This window comes from Lepidochelys olivacea, assembly GCF_965140295.1.
Source record: "Lepidochelys olivacea isolate rLepOli2 genome assembly, chromosome: 3".
Classification (NCBI taxonomy): domain Eukaryota; kingdom Metazoa; phylum Chordata; order Testudines; family Cheloniidae; genus Lepidochelys; species Lepidochelys olivacea.
In genome coordinates this window covers 127,668,591-127,691,714 of record NC_140413.1, presented here as the reverse complement: position 1 = coordinate 127,691,714, position 23,124 = coordinate 127,668,591, and the positions used below count along the sequence as shown (strand labels likewise).

Sequence of the window (23,124 nt, the reverse complement as noted above, 5' to 3'; positions counted from 1 at the left end):
AAGTCCCACTGACTTTCAGTGTGACTCAGAAGCAGTGCTAGCCCATTGGAGGCCCTAAGCAGGAATATTTTGCCCGCCCCCAACACATAATAAAAAGCGAAAGGGGGCACCCTTGAGCTGCTCGGGCCCTAAACAATTGCTTAGTCTGCTTATGCCTAGCACCAGCTCTGATGTGACTTAGTCTCTTTTGAAAATGGGGATTTAGGATCCCAAGTCTCTTAGGTGCTTCTGAAAATTGAATCCCGACTCTGACCTCATACGTAACACAGACCATAGAATTTCACCCAGTAATTCCTGCATCAGCTCATAGCTTCTAGTTGAACTAGAGCATATTGTTTAGAAAGACACCAAGTCTTGAGGATAAACATCCAATCTAGGCCACCCCATTCAAAAGTGGGGAAATGACAAGCTAATAGTTCACACACAATATAAATGCTGCCCCTCTGTGTCTGTGCACATTACACAATACAGTCGTTATTTACCTGATCACATTTTACTTCACAAATAACATAATACAGAATTTTAAGGGTTTTTTCCTAAAATCTTCCTGACATCTCTATTCACGTTGCACAGTAACCTCATTTCACAAGTAACTGCCTTTTACATGTTTTTAAATTCCAAGTTAGTTCAGTGACTGGGCAGGCAAATGCGGTAATTGCTGCAGCTACTGTGGGAAGTAGCTTCCAGTCCGTCCGTGGATGTTAGAACGTATCTGTGTCTTGAGATCATTAACTGCAGAGACAGGAGGAATCTCAGTTCATCTGACTGACAAGGCACAGATTTAGACTAGATATAAAAAAAAAGGCAGGGGAAGGATTATTATTGGGATGTTCAAATGGAGACAAAACAAAAAAGTTACAACTTGAAGCCAGGAGGAGGAAAATTCTAACTAGATATTTAGGAAAAAGTTCTTAAAAGTGAGATGCATCAGACAATGGTGTAATCCAGCCACAGAAGAGCAGTCAAAGGGCTATCAATATGAGCCCAGTGCTGCACTCATTATGGTCAAATGGGAGTTTTGCCATTGATTTGACGGGAAGTAGGATTAGGTCTGATGTGCACTGAAGAGAAATTGGGTTTCACACTTCGGGCCAAATTCTGTGTGGTCTCTTTTGTAATTATGCAATGCCTGAAACAGTGAAAATACTGGATTTCAGCTTTAGAGACAAGGCTGCAGAGAGCTCATGAAAGGAGACCTCACAGCCTCCCGTGTGCCATGGTGCAATTCTTTAGTCTCTCTCTCTTCAGGGCCAAAGAGTCAGGGAGGGTTTGGGGAAGGGGAAGCTGGAAGAGTGGGTGGGGCAAGACTACTAGATCCTCACACTGTGCAAATTCAAGGGCCAAAACCATGCATTGGGGCAGGGGCACAGTACGCTGTGATAACTACAAAGAGGCAATTCAGTTATGCTTAAAATAGGAGACAGATGATTGTCTCACACCAGTATGGAGTTAGGAAGAGTGCAAGGAAAACTTTACTACTGAGTCATAACAGGGGGCCATGTAGAAAAGGTGACCCCACATATCTGGACACTTTGATTTACATACATTTTGGTCCCAGAAATCATTTTCTAAAATAAGTCTCATGTTAAACTGTGGAAATGTGCCTGTTTTGCAATAAGGACCCGAGTTTTGTCCATACTTTCATATTCACATCTCTGGGGGGGTGTTTCTCCACTGGCGTTTTCCTCCCCACCGGAGTGGTGCTGCGACTCTTCTGGCTACCTCGCAATGGCCTTTCTTCTAGGTTAGCCAGAGATGATGTCCCTCTCAAAATAGCTTCTGAAACCTAATGGAGAATTTATGATAAACAAAGCAATGGTTTAGCCGTCACATCTAACACAACCAGTCACTTCATCTTGTACCTGGTGAAAAAACTCAAATCAAACCTTCACATTGGCTGAGGTAACAAGGCAATATGACATAAATACACAGCTAGCGACTATTCAGTCAGCTAGACCACAGGAGGGTGGGCAGGAGTAGGTGGCACCTGTTTCCCCCCAAGCAAAGAGATCAATACGGCATGGAAATCCCTCACTAGGTGCCTGGAGTTGGAAAACTTAATGGCTCTGATAGGAGATAAAACAGAATCACCCTAAGTTTACACTCAAAGGACTAGATCCCCAATCTGGTCAAGTTATGCTTCTCTGAGCCTGGGGCTAGCCAGGGACAGGATGGTCCCCAGCATAAGTTACAGCAGCCTCAGGGTCATGTCCCATATACAGCGCCCTTATGCCGCCTGAGGATTCTCCAGCCCAGAGGGAATCTTCAGAGGCTGAAAGCCCAGGCTTTATGGCTCTTTTGCACCACCAGAGCAGGCCAACGCAGGTGGAGTGGGGGCCAGAATCTAGACCAAAATGTCCAGTGTATTTTGCCTTCCCTAGCTCTTGCTTTGTTTGGGATTGTTATACAGTTTTGCTCCGTACTGGTGTCCTTTATGTTGCATACAGCACAGCTGGAATCATCTTTGTGTGTGACCTTCACTATGCATAAGAAGAAGCGTCCTCAGAAGTAACAGGCAGATTTCAGTCAAGTTAAAAATCAAAATTAAATTTGAATATGGGATTACATTTTCTGAAGTAGCCTAAGGGAGTTAGGGGCTTAATTTTCATTAATGCTATATTAAAATTACATTAAAATATATAAAGATTATTTACCATTTCCCTTACTTTTTCAAGTGAAATTGGTGGTTCCAGGCACCTTGTAAAGAAGAATAGAGTTACTGTCATTTACAAAGGGAAGGATGGCCCAGTGGTTAGGGTACTAGCCTACGACTGGTTATGTCCCTGAGAATAATTGGCTAAGAGGGAGAGAGGAGTATACACATGCACTCCTGAATCTGAAGAAATCTCAAAGCTTTGAATTGCTCTGACATTGGTATACCAGACACTTCCACTGCTCAGACAACCACCCACAGACAACAGATCCTTCAGTACCGGGGTTTCTGATTTTCTGCTTATGAAATCCACAGCTCCAGATTTCTTTTCTGCTTCCAGCCTCTGATGCTCTGAAACTCTGAGCTCATCTCGAAGCTCCAGGTTCTGTTTGGTCAGCATCTCAATCTGACTTTTTAGCTTGCCATGGGCAGCCTGCCAGCGGGACTCATTTCTCCTGAACTCCTCCTGGAGCCCTGCAATCTGCTGTTTTAACATCTGTTATTAGAGAAAGGCATATAACATTAGTGCACCAGTCCAGACGAGGAAAGCGCATCTCATGCATTTGGAAAGATGCATGAAATCTATTGTTTTGCTTAAAGCTTTATTGAAAATTTTTATTATGACATAAACGCACACAAAACAAAATCACACAAGATCTACCAAAATACACAGCAATAAACAAAACAGACAACAACAAAAAATCCATGCTGCAGAAGAGCCAGAGAAAAGGAGCCTAAGAAAAAGGAGTAGCTATTAGCCCCCTACAGTATTTAAGGTGTACTGACAAGCATCTACAGCAGTGAGATATTCAGCCAACAACGGATGATTTTAGAAATGCTGAACACCCACTGTAAATGAAGTCAGTTGAAGTTGCAGGAGATCAATGCCTTTCAAAATCAGGTCCTAACATTCCAACCATCAAGGAGCATCTCGCTGTGTTTACATAAAAAAAAAAAAAAGAAAGATTTTCTTTAAGTGGCTTGGACTGATGGAACAATCTGACTGATTCAGGTTCTGATCCTAATGAGTCTAGAACATCCACAACTCTTGCTGACGTCAATGACAACTCAAGCCTGGATGTCTTTCTAAAACACATGCTGAGCTCAAACAGAAGTTATGGGCTTGATGCAGAGATTAGTAGATGACATGAGGTTCTTGGGCCTGTGTTATGCAGGAGGTCAGCCTAAATGATCATAATGGTTCCTTCTGATCCTAAAATAAAAATCTATGAATCTATGACCAAGCCATTTTAGAAATACATTTAAGCATATCTCTCCTTAGACATGCACTGCCCCTTTATTAACCCTGCACCTTTAAATGTAAAGGAGTGGATGAGCAAAGATCTCAAGCCTTTCCTTTGCTCAGGGAGAAGTACACCTAAGGCTTAATTGTAATCTGTCATTTTGACAAATAGGGAGGAACTGATTGAGAATTTGAAAGTGGAAGGCAGCTTGGGTGAAAGTGATCATGAAATGATAGAGTTCATGATTCTAAGGAATGGTAGGAGGGAGAACAGCAAAATAAAGACAATGGATTTCAAGAAGGCAGACTTCAGCAAAATCAGGGAGTTGGTAGGTAAGATCCCATGGGAAGCAAGTCTAAGGGGAAAAACACTAAAAGACAGTTCACAGTTTTTCAAAGAGACATTATTAAGGGCACAAGAGAAAACGATCCCACTGCGTAGGAAAGATAGGAAGTATGGCAATAGATCACCCTGGCTTAACCAGGAGATCTTCAATGTTCTTAAAATAAATAAAGAGCCCTACAAAAATTGGAAACTAGGTCAAATTACAAATGATGAATGTAAAGAAATAACACAAGTATGCAGGGACAAAATTAGAAAGGCCAAAGCACAAAACAAGATCAAACTAGCTGGAGACATAAAGGGTAACAAGAAAATATTCTGCAAATACACTAGAAGGAAGAGGAAGACCAAGGACAGGGTAGGCCTGTTACTCGATTCAGGGTGTGGGGGGGAAATAATAACAGAAAATATGGAAATGGCAGAGGTGCTTAATGTCTTATTTGTTTCAGTTTTCACCAAGAAGGTTGGTGGTGATTGGACGTCCAACATAGTGAATGCCAGTGAAAATGAGGTAGGATCAGAAAAGGCTAAAATAGGGAAAGAACAAGTTAAAAATTACTTGGACAAATTAGATGTCCTCAAGTCACCAGGCCCTAATGAAATGCATCCTAAAATACTCAAGGAGCTGACTGAGGAGATATCTGAGCCATTAGCGATTATTTTTGAAAAGTCGTGGAAGACGGGAGAGATTCCAGAAGAATGGAAAAGGGCAAATATAGTGCCAATCTAAAAAAAGGGAAATAAGAACAACCCAGGGAATTACAGACCAGTCATCTTAACTTCTGTACTCAGAAAGATAATGGATCAAATAATTAAGCAAACATCTAGAAGATAATAAGGTGGTAAGTAACGATCAGCATGGATCTGTTAAAAACAAATCATGTCAAACCAACCAGATAGCTTTCTTTGACAGGGTAACAAGCCTTGTGGATGGGGGGAAGCGGTAGACATGGTATATCTTGACTTTAGTAAAGCTTTTGATACTGTCTCGCATGACCCTCTCATAAACAAACTAGGGAAATGCAACTTAGATGGAGCTACTATAAGGTGGGTGCAAAACTTGTTGGAAAACTGTTCCCAAAGATTTCAGAGTAACAGCCGTGTTAGTCTGTACTCGCGAAAAGAAAAGGAGTACTTGTGGCACCTTAGAGAATAACCAATTTATTTGAGCATGAGCTTTCGTGAGCTACGGCTCCAATGAAGTGAGCTGTAGCTCACGAAAGCTCATGCTCAAATAAATTGGTTAGTCTCTAAGGTGCCACAAGTACTCCTTTTCTTTTTGTTCCCAAAGAGTAGTTACCCGTGGTTCATAGTCATGCTGGAAGGGTACAATGAGAGGGGACCCACAGGGATCAGTTCTGGGTCCGGTTCTGTTCAATATCTTCATCAATGATTTAGATAATGGCATCCAGAATACACTTATAAAGTTTGTGCACGATAACAAGCTGAGAGGGGTTGCAAGTGCTTTGGAGGCTAGAATTATAATCAGGGGTGAAAGTAAGTCGAGTGATTTACCGTTATGCTGGGGCCAGCTCTGGCCCCCGGAAGGGGCGGGGCCTAGGGCAGAAGGGGTGGGGCCGATGGGGTCAGAGCCAGCCCCAGCCCACCCTGTAAGGTAAGTGCCGCCTGTCCTTCTCCTCCTCCTACACCCCTCCCCCACCAGGGTAGCAGCGGCAGCTTCTGGGGCTATTTAAAGGGCCCGGGGCTCCTCTGCTTCTACCACCCCTTCCTTTAATTAGCCGCCAGACCCCTGGGGAAGCGGTGGGGCTCCAGCGGCTATTTAAAGGACCGGGGCGGCAGAGGCAGCTGGGGCCCTGGCCCTTTAAATAGCCCCTGGACCCCTGGGCTCTGGGGGCTATTTAAAGGGCCTGCGGCTCCCCTGCTTCTACTGCCCCGGTCCTTTAAATAGCCCCTGGAGCCCTGGAGTAGTGGTGGCAGGGCTCCGGTGGCTATTTAAAGGACTGGGGTGGTAGAAGCAGGGGAGCCGCGGGCCCTTTAAATAGCCATCAGAGCCCCGCAGCCGCTACCCCAGGGCTCCGGCAGCGGGGCTCTGGAGGCCATTTAAAGGGCCTGGGGCTCCGGCCACTGCTGGGAGCCCCAGGCCCTTTAAATTGCCCTCTGGGGAAGCTGGGCTGCCCCAGTACGGTGCACCGGCTCTTGCCGGTACACCGTACCGGGGCATTATAGTAGGGGGTTATAGTGTACCACTATAATCTGAGGTTATAGTGGACCACAAACTAAACATGAGTCGACAGTGTCACGCTGTTGCAAAAAAAGCAAACATCGTTCTGGGATGTATTAGCAGGAGTGTTGTAAGCAAGACACAAGAAGTAATTCTTCCCCTCTACTCTGCGCTGATTAGGCCTCAACTGGAGTACTGTGTCCAGTTCTGGGCGCCACATTTCAGGAAGGATGTGCACAAATTGGAGAGAGTCCACAGCTGAGAGGGGTTGCAAGTGCTTTGGAGGCTAGGATTATAATCAGGGGTGAAAGTAGCAACAAAAATGATTAAAGGTCTAGAAAACATGACCTATGAGGGAAGACTGAAAAAAATGGGTTTGTTTAGTCTGGAAAAGAAAAGACTGAGAGGGGACAGTCTTGATAACAGTTTTCAAGTATGTAAAAGGTTGTTACAAGGAGGAAGAAGAAAAATTGTTCTTCTTAACCTCTGAGGATAGGACAAGAAGCAATGGGCTAACAGTGCACCAAGGGAGGTTTAAGTTGGACATTGGGAAAAACTTCCTAACTGTCAGGGTGCTTAAGAAGTGGAATAAATTGCCTAGGCAGGTTGTGGAGTCTCCATCATTGGAGATTTTTAAGAGCAGGTTAGACAAGCTCCTGCCGGGGATGGTCTAGATAATATTTAGTCCTGCCACGAGTGCAGAGGACTGGATTAGATGACCTCTCGAGGACCCTTCCAGTTCTATGATCCTATGATTTTTGCTTGCACGAAGTGGTTTTGCATTCATTCTTTGTGTATTTCCAGACAAACTGAACTGTATATTTTAAATCCTTGACCCTTTAGAACAAAACCCTGCAAACCCCAACCCCCAACATTAGCAAAAGCAATGAGAAAAAGCAGCAGTTTTCCCATCCTCCCTCTCCTGTCTGTTCATCCTCTGCCTCCTTTCTTCCTTCAAGCACATAATTCTTTCTTCTTCTGCAACTTCACCATGAATAGCACATTGTCGGGTAGTGAAATTGTGATTTACCGCTTAATCTGCCAAACGTGGGACACTACTCCAAACTGAGGTGGACATAAGAAAACTATTTATTTATATATTTATGCACCCACCATTATGGCACTGGGGCACTTGATGTACATTGACAGGCTTGATCCTGCCCAAGGGCAGGTGTGTATTGTTGCTTGTATAAAAGCAGAAGGTGAAAAGTGATGAGCAGGCAAAGACAGCAGGGGTACCTGATCTTGCAAGAATGAGTGATGTTGTGTGTCCGCTACGTTACTAATGTAAGGCATTTGACTTAATCTTGCATGCAGTGTTTTTGTGGCCATGCTGGTCCCAGGACAGTGGCGAGACGAGATGGGTGAGGTAATATCTTTAGTAGAGAAGTTGGTCCAATAAAATATATTACCTCAACCACCTTGTGTCTCTTAATCCTGCAGGATCTTGTAATTGAAAAGATAGCACTATATAAAATCAATCTGTAGTCAATGAGGAAGTGGGTGGGTGTGGGTGGGAGGGGGTGGGTGTGTGGGTGGGTGGGAGAGATGGGAACAGGGAATGGGGGTAAGAAAATTGGAATCATGTTTTGCTAAAGGGGGAAATGGGAACAGGGAATGGGAGTAAGGAAGTTGGAATCATGTTTGGCTAAGGGTAGGAATGGGAACAGGGACACAGGTGTAAGGCTCTGTGGTGTCAGAGCTGGGAAGGAGGATACTAAGGAAGGAAACTGGAATCATGCTTGCTGGAAGTTCACCCCAATAAACATTGAATTGTTTGCACCTTTGGACTTCGGGTATTGTTGCTCTCTGTTCATGCGAGAAGGACCAGGGAAGTAAGTGGGTGAACGAATAAGCCCCCTAACATCTTGGTGCCGGTGACTCGGATGCATCGCATTGGATAGGTGAGTGGCAGCCTCTAAGTCCCCCTCCCCAACAGTCCGCGCAGCTGCTTGGAGGGGGTATCGCAAACTCTCGTGATGGTAGTTGCGGGTTCTGGCAAGCCAGGGTAAAGGATTTTTTGGATAAATGGATAAGGGAGAACCAGGGCCCATACCAGGTACAGGGGTCAACCTGGGATGGGATTAAAAAGGAAATGGAGGAAGTGATAGGGGACCCAGGGGGCTGGGGGGTGGCTGAGGAGCCCACCCTCCTTGGTACATGGGTAGTGGAAGAAGGTCTCTGCCCATGGGGACTGAATGCCTTCCAGGGAAAGGAGGCACTTCAGTCTGCTTATGAGAGGTTTGAAGTAAGGGCAGCATTATGGGAAGCTGCCAGTCATCTTTCAAGTTTGGTGCTGCTTCAGCAAGGGCTGCTGAAGGGTTGTAAATTAGTTAGGTGTAGTTAAAGATGATTTGGCACAAAAGGGTTTAAAGTCAAAAGCAGAGTTAACAGACTACCTTTAGAGACTGGATCTGAGACTTGGTTCTGGGGGAGTGGAGAAAAAAAAAAGTTTCAAAGTGCAATCTGCATTTCCACACTCTTGTTTTTCTGAAGTTTTATTGGAGGGTACTTTGGATACTTATGTGAGATGTCAAGAAAGAAGTTTTTGTTTAATGATAAAACCCAGTCATATACATGTAACTGTATGTGCAACTCTGTGCAGTCACATTGGATGGAAGCTTGGTAATTAAATTTTCCAAGGGGGTCAGGTAGAGTGGCTACTACCACCACTACGCTTCTGTCCCCAGAAGCCTTTACAGCTATTCTGAGGGAAAATGGGCCCTTTTCCCACAGAAATGGTCTATAAGGGACTGCTGCAGGCAGCAGGCAGAGAGAGAATCTGATCAAAATTATCTGACTTTTGGGTAATGTAATCAAAATCACTAAAGGATGGAAGGGGTTTCTATTGGAACTTAACTTGGCTGCCCCTGGTTGTGTCTAGTTGTACAAGATGGAAGTGTAATCGGGGTACAGTTGTGTAAAAAGAGTAATCACAGTGCAAGGGATGTTAGGCAAAACAGAATTTTGTGTGTGTGCGCACAGGTAAAAGAAAAGGAAAAGGGGAGGAATGATGGGAACACTGAGCCTTGGGATGGCTCTGGGGGATTAGATTGTTGCTTTGGTGGGTGTGCATGAAAACTCTGTAGGCATGGGGGAGGCAATTACACCTAGTGTAAAATTAATATGGCTAATATAATGTATGGAGGTTAAACTATACGGAAGGAATGTGCATTTTCCCAGGACGTGTGCAGTGTATATTGGAGAAGGAGTAAAAGAAATGCAAATAAAACATGGTACTTAATTAAAATCCTAATTGGGCTCCAAAAGGAGCCACAATAGGTTGTGCTTTCTTTTTCAGATCTCTGTGTGTTTTGGAGCAGGAGATGAAAGTAATCAGAACTCTGGTGGAAGTAAAATGCTTCCCTTTTAAGACAGTGTCTGAGCTGCTAACAGCTTTGGATTCAGAAGCAAGCTAGTAAGCCTCTGTGTGTAAATGCAAATTACCTAGCTGATGGGCACAAAGGAGCTGCAAATAACGAATACATCTGGTCAGCAAACAAGCTACTAGAAAAAAGAAAAGGAGGACTTGTGGCACCTTAGAGACTAACCAATTTATTAGAGCATAAGCTTTCGTGAGCTACAGCTCACTTCCTCAGATGCATCTGAGGAAGTGAGCTGTAGCTCACGAAAGCTTATGCTCTAATAAATTGGTTAGTCTCTAAGGTGCCACAAGTCCTCCTTTTCTTTTTGCGAATACAGACTAACACGGCTGCTACTCTGAAAGCTACTAGAAGACTCAGATTATGGCCCTCCAGTAAAGGGAGGTGAAAAAAACAAGTCAAGCCTGAAAATAAGGGGGACAGGTTAACCTTAAGGTGTGTGTGTACAGTGCTAAAATCTGAAGCTGTGTCTCAGCTATTACCTGAGAATAAACTTAAAGCTTGGTACAGCAGAGAAACTATTGCAGACTTGGTCTGTTGTACAAGAGGGGAAACTGAGGTACACCATCTCATGAATTTCATAAATGACCAGTGAGTGAGGTGATTCACTAGCCTGACTATAGAACAAACTAAGGACAGCCTGGAGGTAATTCTTCTGTTTTTCCTGCAATTAGCAAGGAAATTTGTAAAAGAAAGTGGTATTATTATTAAGCAATAATCTGTCCCCACAGGGGGGTGGAAATTGTTTCTTTTGTTTTTCAGACACTCTACAAGCAAGCTGGCGCCAGCGGAAGAATAACTCAGAATACCATGGATCTATGTTTTGTGTTGTTTGTCTGGTTGCTAGCATTCTTGGATTTCAATAAACACAAAACCTCATGATGTGGGTGGGGGATGGCTTCAAAAGGCTGACCTTCGGGGGGGGGGGGGGGAAGATGTGTATGGGAATGCGAAATGCTCAACTAGGAGGCCAGCATCTGTGTAATAGCTACCGTGGTACCTGGAAATGGAATGGCAACTAAGGTGGCCCCCACAAGCCCTATGAAAATAATGAAAAGGGGAGGAGCTCACTGGGAATTAATGGAGGGGTGTGTAAAATAGTGTAAATCAATAGAAGATGTTTGGATGTGCCCCTCTCCTATGACTATAGAGGAGCAGGATCAATGGCCTATGCAAGGGGTGGACAATTGGGTGTACTGTGTATAAGGTGTTTTGCTGGGAATGTACATATTACTGGGGGCACAATTACACCAGCATAACTAAACTACACACATTTACATGCTGCTATCTGGACTTTGGTGCACAAATGGATCTGTGAATCTTATTGCTGTGAATAATCAAACCAGGGCATACTGCCTGATTCCATACTAAGTGGTCAAGCTGGTTTGGACAATATCCCATTTCTCTGTGAACATTCAATGGACTTATGATATGGACAAAAGCATGCAAAACTTGCAGGAGCAGCTTGTTGCAACTACCAGCAACTGGACACATAAGATCGTGACCTCGTCGAAGGAGGAGAGGCAGTGTTTTGGTGGTGTCTTGGATGTTGGATCATACTGCAGTGGTCAGGACTTGGTGTTGCTGTGGATTTTGAATTGTTAACGGTACTTGTGTTACGTTGCATAGGGAGATAACCTATAAGTAATGTAATAAGCCCTCCAAACCCTGCAGTGTACTAGACAACCTGGACCTAACCTTCTCGGGCCCACTATAATGGGAAGTCTGGAACGCTAATTGAAATAGGTGTGGTATGCCCGTACGAGAGAAGGTGCAGGGCACTATACTACACAAGGGGCAGTGGCACAAATGGAATATCGACACCTTCCACCTTGATGCCTGGCCCTATCAGGAAATGTGTCGCCGTATGTCCTATGCTTTTCCAGGGATACCTGGGCAGGAGGATCCCAAAAGAAAAAAAAGGGGTGGAGTGTTAGGATAAAGATATTCAGGCCTGTCTGCAAAGGCCTGTACTTTAAGAATTTAGGTGTATTCTTATCACTTGGCTAGTTCTAGAGGTATAAAAGAAAGAATCAAAATCACTGTCTGCTGGTGTAAGGGCCTTCTCTTACTGTGACAGTCTGAGGCCCTGTTCTTAGGCTCAGGCCTTTGGCTAAGCAGAAGAGGCAGCCATAAGCTAGGAAGCAAACAGTCACATCCTCACATTCCAAACTAGTCACATTGAAATAAGGTGCTATTGGGCTGTTAGGCACTATCAGAACAGGATTGTATTCCTATCACCTCCAGAGAAAGGGAAGTGCCTAGAAAATGTAAAAGGAAACTTAGTTTGATAGCATCCTGTCTGGCAAGAACTCACTTATCAATAGCTGGGATGTGAAATCCTCACTTCTGTATTGTCTTGTCATTATAGTTCCCACTTTGCTATTGTTTGTCTGTATAATCTCTGTCTGGTTCTGTGATTGTTCCTGTCTGCTGTATAATTAATTTTGCTGGGTGTAAACTAATTAAGGTGGTGGGATATAATTGGGTACATAATCATGTTACAATATGTTAGGATTGGTTAGTTAAATTTCAGGAAAATTATTGGTTAAGGTATAGCTAAGCAGAACTCAAGTTTTCCTATATAATCTGTAGTCAATGAGGAAGTGGGTGGGTGTGGGTGGGAGGGGGTGGGTGTGTGAGTGGGTGGGGGAGATGGGAACAGGGAATGGGGGTAAGAAAATTGGAATCATGTTTTGCTAAAGGGGGAAATGGGAACAGGGAATGGGAGTAAGGAAGTTGGAATCATATTTGGCTAAGGGTAGGAATGGGAACAGGGACACAGGTGTAAGGCTCTGTGGTGTCAGAGCTGGGAAGGAGGATACTAAGGAAGAAAACTGGAATCATGCTTGCTGGAAGTTCACCCAATAAACATCGAATTGTTTGCACCTTTGGACTTCGGGTATTGTTGCTCTCTGTTCATGCGAGAAGGACCAGGGAAGTAAGTGGGTGAAGGAATAAGCCCCCTAACAGTAGCCCCTATTAAATGGATTAAAAACTGAATTTTTGAGATCTATCAATTAATAATTGTAAATGGGGAATCACCATCCAGTGAGGTGTTTGTAGTGGATTCCCAGTGGAATTTGTTCTTGGCCCAGTGCTATTCAATATTTTTATAAAAGCATTGCTGGTAAAATTTACAGATGACACCAAAATTGGTGGTGTGGTAAATAATTATAGGAACACGTCAGTTATAGAGAGTGATCTTAGCAAGCTGAACTCATTTGAACAACAAGTATTTTAACTGAGCCAAATGCAAAATCATGCATTTAGGAACAAAGAATGTAGGTCATACTTCCAAGATAATGGACTGTATCCTGGAATGCACTGGCAAAGAAAAGGACTTGGTAGATAACCAATTAAACATTAGATCCCAGTGCAGTGCTCTAGCTAAAAGGGAAAACGTGATTCTTGGATGTATAAGCAGGGGAATATCAAGTAGGAATAGGCAGCTGGTATTACCTCTGTGTATGGGATTGATGAGACCATTACTGAAATGCTCTGTCAGTTCTGGAGTCCACATTTCAAAAAGGATATTGAAAAATTGAAAAGGATTCAGAAAAGATCCCCAAGAATGATTTGAGGTCTGGAAATCATGTTTTATTGGGAGAGACTTAACTCAGTCTAGTTAGTATATCTAAGAGGAGTTTAAGAGGTGAATTGATTATGGTCTACAAACACTTACGTAGGGAAGTGATTTCTAAATCTAGCAGAAAAAGGCATAATGCTATCCAATAGCTGGAAACAGAAGCTAGACAAATTCAGACTGGAAATAAGTTGTAGGTTTTTAACAGTGAGGGTAATTCACCAGTGGAACAATTTATCTCAAAGCACGGTAGATTCTCCATGATTTGAGCAGCAATTCTCATATCCATTCTACGAGGGACTACAAACTGATCTGTAAAATCACATTTTCTTTTTCCCCTTCTTTATACACTGCTTACTTGTATTTCTTCTGATTTTACTTCCTCTTTAGTGACTCTAGCTGCTGTTGAGTACTTCTTAAATTCAACCTTTTCTTTCTGCGATGTGTGAATGTGGTCTGTCTTATATTCTTCTAAGCGATTAAGTTCTTGAGCCTTGCTGGTCTCAAGCTGATCCATTCGTGTTCTGTTCAAAAGGTAAATTGGGGATTATGAAGCTGATGTAACGAATGTAGGTTGAATCCTGTCTTTGGATGTGTATCCAGGATTCCCAGATTTAGGGCTTGATTTTCAGAGGTCTCGGGCATTCACAGCAGACACTGAAGTCCAGGGGAGCTATAGGTACTCAGCACCTCTGAAAAAATCAGGTCCTTAATCACTGAGAGTCTCAGGTGCGCACAGTTTCAGCTGTAGCCCTCTATGCAGCATGAGGTCACACTGTGCAGAGGACACCAGACAGAATCGTCCTACAGGCCAGATCTGGCCCATGGGCCACCAGTTGGGCCACGTTTTTTAATTCTGGGCCATGCAATGCATGCGTTGCATACTTAGACGGCACACCATCGATCGCAACCTGGAGCAGTTGTGCTTGAGAGGAGAGAGAGGGCACAGGTGTCTTCTTCCTCACACATACCCATGCAGGGTGCACGGTTGGAGACTGAGCTTCCGGAAGCCCTAGCTGCCCCAGAGTGAGAACAGCAGTAGACCTTATGTGCCAGTCAGTGGGCGGGGAGCTGTTGGGAATGCTTGCTACAGGTATGGGAAGTTCAAGTGCCCAGTGTACAATCTTAGCACCTAGGAGACATGTTGCTATTCCATTCCTAAAGCCTCTAGATGCTAGCACTGGTACAGGGCACGTTTTCCCTCACTGGAGCTCCAGGCTGTAAGTCCTTAACTGAGCCCAGAATGTAGCATATTTGTATGAATTGAAATCAGTGTTTGGCACAAACGCTGACCCCATTTTTGGAATATATTATCATATCATTTGTTAGCCTCATCGGCAGGCACATGAGGCAGCCGTGAGGTGGTTAGGAGCATTCACCTCACTAGCTGGGCCTGTCACTGCAGAGGGTTCTCTAATGGGCAAAATGGAAACTAACACTGACATTAAGAGACCCACGGGCCCCCTCCTCCTGCTGCCCGAAGGAAGGTGCCACTGCAGGAGAGATCTTTACGGTTGAGTCATTTGGAGTTAATTCATTGGTTCCTTTTTTAAAATATGAGCCCTTACAGTATTCTGGCTTCATGAACATTAAAAGTAATTCATCACCCCAGTAACCAATTAACACCTCACCCCAACATCTAGTAGGAGTAATAAATTCAACACCCCTGCTTATGCCCGTCCTATCCCTGCCCCTTGTGAGAACAGAAGCGTTACCCAGAAAGTCAACAAAGTTGGACCACAACAGGAAGCAATTTCTAAAGTGGAGGGTCTTTCACTGCAAATGCCCTACTTTCTTGGCTAGACCAGGGAGCAATTAGTTCCAGCATCTCAACTGATTTCATCTGCTGCAGAATCATCCAAAGAGAACAGAGGTGTTTCAGTTAGGGTTGACCCCAACCTTTTAGAGGCCTTATACAATAGATTAAAACCAAAGGCTTGAATTGCACATGGAAGTGAATTGGCAGCCAGTGCACATCACAGATGTAAAGTGCTCCCTGTAGAATACACTGCCTACAAAGCAGACCTCCATGTTTCAGGCAAACTGAAGTTCTCACAAGGTCTTCAGCTGTAGCCCCATGTAAAGCACATTGCAATGACCCAATTGTGAACTGATAAAGACCCTAGTGTTGGAAGCAAAATCCACAGCCAGGCGAAAACCTCTAAGCTAAACAGAGGGAAAAAGCACTCATGATTGCTGTTGCTACCTGGACATCCAGAAGCTGCTGTAGATCCAACAAGAACTGCAGGTTATATGTCACAAATGGCAGGCAAACTCCCCAGAAATAATTTTCCCTAATCTCCTTATGGCTTCCCATAGCCAACAGGAATTACCTCAGTTCTGTCTGGGTGGAGTCTGAGCCTACTAACTCCCATCTCTGCCCCAGTCTCCCATTAGGCACTGTGTACATGCCAAAGTCTAAACTCAGAGAATTTTCACCCTCCAGTCTGCACTTCTCATGTCTGCAGAGGCCTAAAGTAAAAAATGTGTTTGGAAACCAGAGAATGCACAGAAGCCTGGACAGGTCCAGGCATGCCAGCTGACTCTCTCAACAGGGCTCTTATTGCTTCCACCAGGCAAAAAAGTCAACATGGTATAACGGAAGAGCTATATCACTGTGGTTACCAGCCAGAGCTCCTGATGTGCTCACTAGTTTAAAAATACAGAGCCAGATCCTGAGCTAGTGTAAATCATTGTGAGATCATTGACATCAATGGAGCTAAGCAAGTTTACCCCAGCTGAGGATCTGGCCCACAAACTGGAAAGAAGAAATGAAAAGGTCTACACTACACAGCATGCCATCTATGGATTTGTAGATAAACACCTTTGTGAAAATGGTAGAGTCAACTACAACTAACTCCACGAAAACGCTGTCAACAACACTCTTTTTAGGGCCAACGCTGTTATTAGATGCCAAAGCACTATACTCAGTAAGACAAACCCACCAGAGGGCACTATCTATCTACAGGAGCAGAGTACAGTGCTGTCTGGGAAAGTATTGCATTAACTCTGCATGGAAACATCACTTAGCAACCGAAGGTAACACCAGTACATAACTCTGGAAAAACTGGAGCCTAATTTCTTTGACTGATTTTTTAGATGTTAAACATAAACAGCCCAAATCCACACACAGAACTCCTATTGCAGTCCATTGGAGATCAGCCTGCAGGATGCTTTGGGGATCATACCCAGAAAAAGATCTTTATTGAAGCAATTTTTAATAAATGCAAAGTATTTTGAGCAAGGCTAGCTAAGGAAAAATATAGCACACTGTAATTCTGAAAGGACTTGATCCTAAGCTCTTTGAAATCAATGGGAGTGAAAATACAAAAGTGTAAACTTTTGGTTTGGGGGCGCGTTCAGTTTGCAACATGTATTTTTTTAAAGGAATGCAAAAAAAAAATCTAAATCAAGAAATTACTCTTACTTTACATAAGAAAAAAAATATTCTCATACCGAGTAAGAAATAGAAAGAACACAGTAATATCAAAAAAAAGGAGTTTGTATTACAATAGATATACGCAAAAAGAAAAGGAGGACTTGTGGCACCTTAGAGACTAACAAATTTATTTGAGCATAAGCTTTCGTAAGCTACAGCTCACTTCATCGGATGCATATAGATATACGGTAAGTGTAGGTTCTAACAGATTTCAGACATGTTTTAAAAAAATTCACACTGGGTTTGAATTTAACCATGCTATGATTTTATTACAGGCATGCCAATGGCTACCGGGTGCCTACATTTGAGATGGTGCCCTTATTCCAAACCCCTGTTTTCAAACATAATTTTCTTCAAAATATTACATTTTTTACTGAAATTTTTCCTGCTTGATCGCAACCAAGTAGAAAATTGTTTGAATTATGCAAACAAACATTTTATAGCTATGCAATTTTACAGCTGCTTTACTGCACTTTGATTATTTACAAATCAGCTCTTTTGAAACTTTAAGCTTGGCACATCCATAGTTACAAATACATCCTTTGCCTGGTTTGGATAACTACCACGATATAAAGGTGGGTAAATCTAAATGTGACATAGGGATGATAACTAGGTTGGGCCTGATCTTCTGAGCTGGGAAGTGCCCCCAGCTCACAGTGACTTCAGGATGCTCAGCAACTTGTACAGAGTATTCAGCATTTCACAAGATCCAAGCCCTAAAACTCGTCATCTGGCCATAGGTTTCAAATCTGTGTGCCCTCTCGTTAGTCAGCTACATCCATATTTGGACACCCACATAAATGGCCTGATTTTCAGACCACCCACAGATCCCACTGAAATGAGGCCACTTCGGTAGGATTGAACAACCTAGCTTTCGGAATCCAAGGTTGAAAATATTGTCCGTAATGCATGGTCAGCTAGATTCGTTCTGCATGCCATGGGATGGTTTACTTACCTGAGCAAATGACTTGCTTTCTCTTGTTCTTCTTTCATCCTCACTAGAGGAGGGGTTTCTACATGATATACACCAACCTCCTTTTCCAATTCCTCTAACTTGTCAGTAAGCCTTCTCTGAGCTGCTTCTATGAAGACAATCATATTAGTACATATAACTTACTGTGTGTTCATAAAAATAGTCCACGTATTTAACTACAGTAGAATTGCACAGACCAGGAAAATGTAAATTTCTCTGCTATATCCATCATTAGACATTAACATCTTGGGCCCCAATCCTGAAACTATTCACTATACAGCATAATGCTTACTAGTGCAAATCAAGCACTACACCTGGCAGTAAGTGTGATGGATTGGGGGCTCTCTCTGGGCCAAGGTATAAATTCTATTTTGGTTTTTGTTAATGTCACGCTGTATTTCAACCTCCATTTTGAATGTAACTTTTGAAGTGGCTTTGAGCATCCATTTTGAAGCAGGAACTTGGCAGCTAGTGAAGAGTCTGTGTGATAGAGCAATCAAGGGCCATCAACACTGAATGGCTCTACTCCAGTGGAACAATTAATTATTATTAATTATTTGTATTACTGTAGTTTCTCTACCAGCAGGATCACTGACATTGAACGACTCTCTGCCCAGACATTCCTTATATAAGAAATTCTTTCTCTAAGCCTGTGTTTCCTTGCTTTCCTGCCATGTTGTCCCCAAAGTGTGTAACTAGAAAAACCACAGCTCCTACATCCAAGAATGGAACCAAGTGGGGGAACGTGTATAAGCAACAAGGAGCTCAGGCACTAGTTCCTGGGTCTAGGCAATCAGACTGAGGTTCCACTGCCCAAGAAGAGGGTTAGACACAGGATCTGCAACTGGGAATGTGCCTGAGCTAGGAACAGTGACTATCCACTCCTCATATCCAGATCCCGGGAGTGTATTAGTATGTGGGATTCAGTGATTGGATCCAATCACAACAGACAAGAGTCCATCCAGAGAGTGGGACTGGACCAGGTTGTGACGGTAGGATCAGGCTCTTGGTTACTGTAAATCCAGTTGGAATTCACCCCAGTTAAGTAAAAGGTGCGGCACCAAAAACTTTCTAATTCAGAACAGAGGAGACTCTCAGAACTTTCACTTGGACAGCAAACCGACCCAGAGGGGAAAGGAGACTGAACATGGTGGAAGCACAGTAATAAATAAATAGATAATTAACTTCCACTCAACCTCAGAAAATAAGGAACTAAATTGCATGGGCATGTGGTATTTTTATAATTTTAGGAATTGCAGCCCTCGGCTTCCAAGGGTCCAATGAACCAGAAACCACAGGGCAGGCTCTTTTTCTGCCACTGGAGTTCCACGTATTGTCGTTATCGCTCAAACGGAAATAGAAAAATCCCTCCTGAAAACCCACTTCCTCTGCAAGGCTCTCCCCACATTAAGAAGAAATGTAAGAGGATCAAATAAATTATAAGATTAAATCGAGTTTGTAAGGTAACTCTCCCCTCTGCTTCTTCCAGTGCATCCTGCTTTTTCTTGTGGGGTGAATGTCTCCTATAGTGAAAACTCTTCAGGGCAGAGGCTGTCTTCCTGTCTATGTCTTGCACAGTGCCAAGCACATTTGCCTGTGCTTAATAGCGACACGAATTAATTACAAAATGAGAGATGTGATGTTGGCATCTGAGCACGTGACCAGGAACCAGGATATAACAGGCCATAACTTCACTGATGATTCACCAGGGATGAATTTGACCCCCCCCAGCTTTAATCCCAGATCTCACACCATCTGCCATTCTGGCCTTGCATGTGTCACTTAAACTCTCTCTCAGTTTCTCCATCCCTAAAATGGCAGCAACTCAACTTTGGTGCCAACTTTGAGTGCGGTGAGGATGAATTGACAATTTGTAAAGTGCTGTGAAGATGTGAAGCATTATGCAGGCTAAGCAACCACACCTACACACCCACACCGAAACAGTGTTAAATTATATTCAGTTAGTAGTGGGTGGGCTCAGTCCAGCTCCTAGTGCACAGTTGCCCTCGTCATGAAACCAGTTACAAGTGGCACTGATAGACATCCTTGTTGGCAGTCTCTGCAAAGAGGCCAAGACTAGAATAGGCATATAGATTGAACTATCCCCTCAGCCCCAGTGGGAGCCTGTTTTTTCTAGGTCAGGGCTGAGGAATGTTGGCATGGTGGTTGGCATGGCATGGGATGGGACATGCACTAATGGAACATGTGGTGCAAGTATGGCGGTACGGTCTGGTACGCCGTACCAGTAAGATATTTATAGCCGGTACTCTGTACCAGAAAGACATAGGAGCAGAACATGGAGCTGCTGGGTGGCCCTACACCCACAGCTCCTCCGGCATGGCTGTACCACCTCCATCCTCACCCCCACCCCTTCCACGCAGCTGCATCTCCTTTCTGAGGACAGGGCTGGGGGCAGTACAGCCGTGCTGGAGGAGCTGCCAGGTGGCCCCACATTCTGCTCCTTTCGCTTGTGGTTCCGGAGAGCCCTGTGGTTCAGAAGTCTCCGGCGCAGCGGGAGGAGGACAGAGGCCCGCCCCCCCCAGGTAACATGGGTTGGATCATGGGGAGGGGAGAGCGCCGGGAAAGCGCAGAGCCCTGGGCTGGGGTGGGACAGGGAGGAGTCACATGGGGGGTCACATGCCCCCCCTTTAGCTGGTGCCCCTCTTTGTGTCCCTCCCATGAGTGCAGCGTACAGGTAAGAGATGAATTCTACTTGCACCCCTTGTGTAGAATCATTATAAACCAAGAAAAATTCAACTGCTGCTGACATCGGGACAGAAGTTTTGCTTAGCCCTTACCTAGCATACCCAGAACCGGTTTTCTTTGTGTCTTCTCCTCTGCAAAGGTGTCTTTAATTTTGAACGCAGGGAACAGGCTGGCCACCAGATCACATGTTGAGGGTGATGACTGCAGATCTACATTTTTAACATCCCCGACATTACTCTCACTCCTTGTCTCAGGCTCTCTTCCACCTCTCGCAGATCTTGGGGGCCAAAAGGGAAACTTTCGAAGAGAAGAGCAAGACTTGTTTCCTCTCAACCTAGCAACCCCATTACCAGACTCACTGCTGCTTGTGCTGAGAGAGAGACCCTGCTTGCCTTTTATCGCTTGAGCACCCAGTTTCTTTGGAGGTGGCTTGGTGTGCTTTTTCAGGGCCAGCTCTTCTGCTCCACTGGGCTCATCACTAGCATAATCAGCATCAGAGAGATCCAAATTTTTGTCTGTGCAACCTACTTTCTGAGGCACGTGCGTTGTGGGAGTCCGAGAGCAGTAAGATTTGGGGTCATCCTCACTGTCAGTGGACATGCAGCCTGACCCACTGGACAAAGGTTGAGCATTCCACTTGTTGGTAGCACTTCTACTGCTTTGCCACTCTAGCTGGTGGCTGACAGATGTGATGTTCTTTTTCCTGGCCATGCCTTGAGTTGATTTGTGGGTAACTTTCATTATTCTGTCATTAACCATCTTAAACCTAGTGCTGGGTCCTCTTTGGCTCTCTGCGCTTTTGCTCACAGTGTACTCTTCATTGTGGCAACTGCTAATTCCTTTCACACCTGGTGTGAATTTGAGGCCTGTGCTCCAATCCATCTGCTTGGTTTGGCTTCCTTCAAAATTCTGAAGCTTAGAAGCATCTTGAAGGATTTCCAAGGGATTTTCTGCTATCTGAGTTAGATTGCCCTTCCCACACTGATCCACAATATCTAGGTCCTTTTGAACTGTAGACTCCGTGGAATGTTTGTCTGCTTTGTCTGAATGTCCTAGAGAATCAGTACTTTGAGCTTTATTTTTCTCACCTATTTGTAACTTCATTTCAGTAATTTGTTCCTGACACGGCTGCAGGAGTTCAGCCCAGTTCATCTGCAGTGGTACAACAGGATCCTCCTTTGCACACTCTTCTTCACTACCTCCTTCTCCTCTTTCGTCTGGGCATTGCTCAGGATCTCTTGCCTTACTGTCAACCTGAGCCTTTATTTCACTCATGGAGATAGTGCAATCTGTATTCTTTTCATTAGAGACCAACACCGTGGGGCTGCTGACCTGTCGATGTGAACGATTTAAATGTTTCCCCAACTGTAATTTTCCTGCATCCTGTTGGTGAGGCAAAGAGAAGAGATTCTGGCAATCAAAACTAACTCTTTTGGCATGTTTGGCTTGTTCTTTCGCAAGGTTCTCTTTATTTTTTTCAAGTCTTGCAATGCCTTCTCCATGTTTCAGGAAAGATTTCCGAGGGGTCATTTTAGCCTCACAGAAGTTCTGCAAATACCAAAAATTATATTTAAATTATGAGACATTCTTCAAAAATGGAAAGAGAAATCAGATCCCATTAGGCGGAAGCCATAATAATAAAAACAGTTTCTTTGTTGTATGCCACATTTTTCTATTTTCCTTTATATCAAAACTTTTTAAACACGCACAATGTTAGTTTTCCAGCATTTATACTGCTCAAGTCATACAGCGCAAAATAAATTCTCACAAGGAGCAATATTATATTGAGATAATGTTCAGACAGTGTTATTAATCATTTTTTAGGAAATCTAAAAAACCCTTCCAGAGCGTTTGGTTAACATAGGTTAAAACTCACTTCTGGAATGCCCAGACATTCTTTGTAACCCTGTTAATTCAGTCCTTGTGCACAGCTATCTTAGAATTTTTATTTCCATGTGATCGAAGTGTTTTCCTATTCTGCTTTCGTAACAGTGAAATAGTTTCAATATCTCAGATGAAAGATATAAAAAATGTTCAAAAGTCATTCAGTGACCACTTTGTGGCTAAGGCCCTCCATTTCTTTTCTTTTTTTAAAATAAAAATTACAGACAGATATATAAATTAATCTGCAAATATCGGACTTCATGGTTTTGTGCTCTCTGCAACAGGTGATGACATCAAAGCTAGCACAAAATCATGGCCTCTTTTTCTAAGATCAGGTATATGGACAAACTAACAAACTGCCAACAGAATCTGACCCACAGTCACTGCACTAAAGAGTTTAGTGATGACATCAGATATTGCCAATAAATTCAGATTCCGGCAAGCAAATTATTCTCACTGTTTCTCATAGTTTAACAACTGCAAGGAAATATATTTTGAGTCTGCGCTTAAACCTGAATCCTGCTCAGATTATTCACAAAAGCAGTCCCATTGATTTAGTCCATGTTCTGTTAGGGCAACATGCATCCCTGTGTAGATGGACAGGACCTGGCCTTTCTGTATCCCTTAAATCCCACTAAAACCCTATTTTGAGGCCTCTGGTGGTGCTTAGGCCAAGTGATGGCCCTTTTGCACTGGGGGGAAAAGGACCTTAAACAGGATTTTGTGCTGTAT

General features: G+C 43.7%; 1 protein-coding gene across 1 annotated transcript in view; it reads right to left on the bottom strand.

The window, feature by feature from the left end:
• Window positions 1-23,124, bottom strand: part of LOC311518174 (centrosomal P4.1-associated protein-like) — a 62,503-nt gene that overhangs the window by 10,903 nt on the left and 28,476 nt on the right. The window contains exons 7-11 of the mRNA XM_084623722.1: window positions 20,601-22,056; window positions 17,785-17,911; window positions 13,749-13,914; window positions 2,934-3,149; window positions 1,640-1,786 (exon numbers count right to left, since the gene is read on the bottom strand). Coding sequence (XP_084479848.1) covers window positions 1,640-1,786; window positions 2,934-3,149; window positions 13,749-13,914; window positions 17,785-17,911; window positions 20,601-22,056 — 2,112 coding nt within the window. The remainder of the gene's footprint in view (window positions 1-1,639; window positions 1,787-2,933; window positions 3,150-13,748; window positions 13,915-17,784; window positions 17,912-20,600; window positions 22,057-23,124) is intronic.